The sequence below is a fragment of the Fundulus heteroclitus genome, chromosome 5 (genome assembly GCF_011125445.2).
Source record: "Fundulus heteroclitus isolate FHET01 chromosome 5, MU-UCD_Fhet_4.1, whole genome shotgun sequence".
In the NCBI taxonomy this organism is placed as follows: Eukaryota; Metazoa; Chordata; class Actinopteri; order Cyprinodontiformes; family Fundulidae; genus Fundulus; species Fundulus heteroclitus.
In genome coordinates, this window is record NC_046365.1 from 8152317 (window position 1) to 8156569 (window position 4253).

At 40.6% G+C, this 4253-nt stretch overlaps 1 protein-coding gene across 1 annotated transcript; it reads right to left on the bottom strand.

Moving 5' to 3' along the window:
• Nucleotides 1-702: 702 nt before the first annotated feature.
• On the bottom strand, nucleotides 703-4253 carry pane1 (proliferation associated nuclear element). Its single transcript, XM_012850478.3, has 6 exons — nucleotides 4107-4253; nucleotides 3173-3249; nucleotides 1933-2031; nucleotides 1514-1593; nucleotides 1251-1342; nucleotides 703-922 (listed from the first exon to the last, which is right to left on the bottom strand). Exons 1-6 carry the CDS (start codon nucleotides 4161-4163, stop codon nucleotides 773-775), a joined length of 555 nt encoding a protein of 184 aa, XP_012705932.2. The 5' UTR covers nucleotides 4164-4253; the 3' UTR covers nucleotides 703-772.

Below are 4253 nucleotides of genomic sequence, written 5' to 3' on the forward strand. Positions count from 1 at the left end.
GCTTTAGTTTGGTTTTTTAGTGATTTCTTTTTTTAGAACATCTTTCTAAAACATCTGAATGAACATCCTCTTGAGCGTTTTTTTTTCCGTATTCCTTGCCAGAGATGAACTCATACAGACTCGGAAGGTCATCAGCTGCTCTTTGTACTACAGCGTTAACAGGGTAAAGTGTAGACAATGTGCAGATGGACATTTCGTGCTAAGATCACTTGGTTGTGTTGTGTTTAGATTGGTCTTCGAAGCCCCTAGCACGGAGAGAAAAGAGCTTTTCGGAGCAAGAATACACAAAGTTATCATTGTTTTTGCAGAAATTCCTTTGTCTCACTGACTCCTTGTAGTCCTCAACTGGAGGTCGTGTGTTTAATATCTTGTATGGTGGAAAACTGCCAGGATGATAACTATTAATAGTGTGCGTGTTAGTGCTTGCATGCAGACGTGACACTAGGGACCGTGTCTCTGGACACGCTCCGGGTGACACACCTTTTCCTCCCCCAGCTGACCTCCTTATATCCTGACTGCTACTCAGGAGGACTTATCTTTATGAGCTAAGGTTCCGTTTTTATGTGATGAGCAGAATTATACATCGTGATTACAGATCTTTATATTTTCTCAGAGGATTTTTATTAAAAATAAACAAAAAAAAAACAACTTAAGATAGACACATAGCACTGTATTCAAGGTAAATTGCAAAAAATATAGTATAATCATTAAACTCAAGAAACAGACACACATAACCAATTTAAAGGCATTAAAAATAAAAAACTGAGGGGAGCTAATCAAAACTTGGCTGGTCGATGTCTAGCGGCATGGTGCATCTCGTCAGGTTTGACAGGAACAGAGCAGAAGTGTTTGGGACGAGGCCGGAAGCCACTTTAAGGATAGTGAGCAGCCTTCTCGCTGAACTCTTTACGTCTTCCGGAGTCTGGTGTGGGGAGAACAACACGCACACGACAAACACAAACTGTTATGAAGATGCTTATAATGAGGGTCCTTAATGTGGCTGAACAGACACGCATGTAAACAAACAAAAACCAATATGCCTCCAGATGGGCACACAAGTCTCACTGTCATCATTATTATGGCAGTCTGATTTTCTTTTTCACATTTTTGAACTACAGATAGGTCACTACTAATATTGTCATCATTAGATAAAGCAGGGGACATTCCAACGTTGTTCTGTCGTTTTAATGTTCTGCCTCATCTTATTACGGCTACAAAGCAGAAATATCCTCAGTGATTGTTGCACAGACCTGATCCTCTGCAAACAACAGGGGGCAGTGGAGCGAGACGGCCAGCTGTCTGACAGCATCCAGGAGTCCTGTGTGGACCGACGCGTGGCGAGCTACGGCAAAAAGAACAAAAAGCTCACCCAGTCACAGAGAAATGGTTAAAGTCATTTGTTTCCCTCCATCTGTCCCAAGCATTTAGGCTTAAAGCTAATGCAGCAGTGGTTTTATTAGTGAACTCCTTCGCTAGTGGTAACGCATGTGATTCAGCAACGGATTTGTCATACCATTAGTAGCCATGAAGCAGACTTTCCCGAGGAAGTATCCAGGATCCAGATATTTCAGAGAAGCTTTTGCTGACCTGAAACTACGTAACAAACATGGCAGAGGGTTATTTGTTTTAGCATGTATTCTTCTATAAAGTGATATGTAATGAAAACATGGATGACGGTGCCAAAAGGGTTGCACCGACCATTGGGAGTCCCCGTCTATACAATGAATAATAAAGGCCCTCTTGTTTACAAACATTTTCTGATTCGTATGCAACTGAGTTTGAATCAGTCTATATGACTGAACTGTGTTGGATTTGATTCTAGATATTTCTCCAGCTCTAGGTATGTGTTGGACCTGTTTTCTGTGTCAAAACCCTGGAGATAACCCGCACATTCAAGGGATTCTGAGAATAAAGTGTGAGTTTGAAGGTTACCTCAGGTCTGAGGTCAGATTAATGATGAACACCACCAGGTCGATCCTCGGTCGACTCTCATCGTTCTCCAAGGGAAGAGGGAGAGTCCTGGCGAGTCTCCTGCTTGATACAGAGGGAACGTCAAATCAGTCCCACCATGCGTGGGAAAAGTATTCAACTAATCACTGATTTCACACTATAGAACAATAAATACGTTGCAAGGACACTGATTGCAATACTGGCTTTGAGTGCAATGTTAACTAGAGTTATCTTGCATTTGGTTGATTACAGAAGCTTTGAGAACATGACCAAATTAACTCTTGATTAAAACTTGGATGCAATTCAATAAGATGCGAAAACTGCAATCAGAGATGGAAAATGATAACAGCACTCTGAATCTGGATTTTCTCTCTCTGACAAGAACACAGTAGCTATGTTTACATGGCAAAAGTAATGGGAATAAAGGGCTGATCGGAATAAGAATGCGTCATGTAAACAAGCCAATCAGAATATTATGGTCAGATTAAACTCATTCGGAATGGAATATTCCGAATGTATGCCGACTGGCAATCCGATCAACATGCATATAAACGCTTGTCAGTTTCAAGTTATTCCAAATATGGCAAACTGATCTGAGTGCACATGGGCGCCCCTGACAGAAATACATTGGGAAGCACATGTCTAGTCGAAACATTAAAACAGCTCAAAACTGTTATTTATTCAGTAATGTCTCAACTATAATTAGAAGCTGGTGCAAGTACAGCCTGGGCGCTCAGAACACAAACTGATAATATGCTTTGTTTGCTATTTTTTGTTGTTCAGCAAAGAGGGAAGTTCTTCTTCTGTAGTTTTTTTTTTTTTTTTTTTTTTTAGGGAAATTTAATAACTGCGCATGTCAGAGTTGTTCTATTCTGAATAAAGCCAGGGGCATATAAACACACATTATGATAGGATTGTCACTAGCTATGTTTATGTGCCCAAAATTTCACTATCAGATTTAAATGTATTTGTATAAAAAAAAAAGAAAATTGATTGTACCTTTTATATGGGCACACAATCAATTAAGATCTCTGAATCTTAATTGATTTTTGTGCCCATATAAACGGTTCAAACCGATTATTTTTTTGCTTTTTAATCTGAATACATTTCAATCGTGAAATTTTGGGCACGTAAACATAGCTAGTGACACCACACTTTCCAGATTCCTCTCTTTGGGAGAGCCGACTTCCAGCGTTAGCAGGGTGAGGGGAGGGCTACTCACACGTTCACGGTTACGGTCATCTCCTCCACCAGGGCAACCGCTAAGCTCTGTTGAAACTTCTCCTCACTCTCCACCAGCTGCATGAAAATCATCCCGTGTCAACATTAAGACTGATGAGCACACTACGTACACCTACAGCATATTATCGACACCGACCATACATCAGAACAAGATGATCTCCAGGGATCAACTTTGATAAATAACAGAGGAGCTGGTATTTAACTTTAAGGTTTACATTTTGTAACATCACCATAGTTTCCCAATTTAACGAGGAGTAAGTGTGCGTGAGGCGCTAACTATTGCTTTTATACATGGGTAATATGGGCCCTATACATATCGCTGGTTACTTCATTTATTATTTAGAATCAAACCATTTGAGAAGACAGAACGTCTTGAAATCAGCTGTACTGAACAAGTGTGTTTGATTACAGATTTAGGTTACTGGATATTTGTGGTCCTATTCACTATGAAATTAAAAAGAAAGCAAAAAGGCGTGACTATTAAAATATGAGCACTTTTGTGTTGTTTCCACTTTAAGGTTTCACCGTGTAAGTAAAAAAAAAATGCTCTAAATTAAAAAGAGCAAAGCAATACCATCTACCTTATCTGGGGAACCGTTTTTGTATCACTCTTCAATGGCGACCGCACGGAATCAGTCTAAGGGCCCCAAATGGCCCCCGGGCCGCACATTGGACACCGTTTAACTTATCAAACATATGCTGGGATAAACGAGCTATCAAAATAAACAGGACTAAAGGCGGTATGTTTAAACTGGGCGAAGCAAGTTCATCACAGTTGGCTGAGGCGTGTATAAACCTACGGTAGAAGCACGTAAAAGTTGTTTTGTAGCTAAAAACCGAGCTGAACAGTCTGAGTTAACGTCAACAAGGTCTCGCGACACCGCCGAAAGATACAAACACAATCCCGAACTCACCAGGATACTGGCCGTGTTCAGAGTAGGAAGTTTATTAAACGGAGCTAACAGAGACATCCTCCCTGATAAATTCAACTTCCAAGATTTTCCGTGTCTGTCACATCTCCTTTCTTTAGCTCGCGCTTCCTTTTTGAACGTACCTCCGAC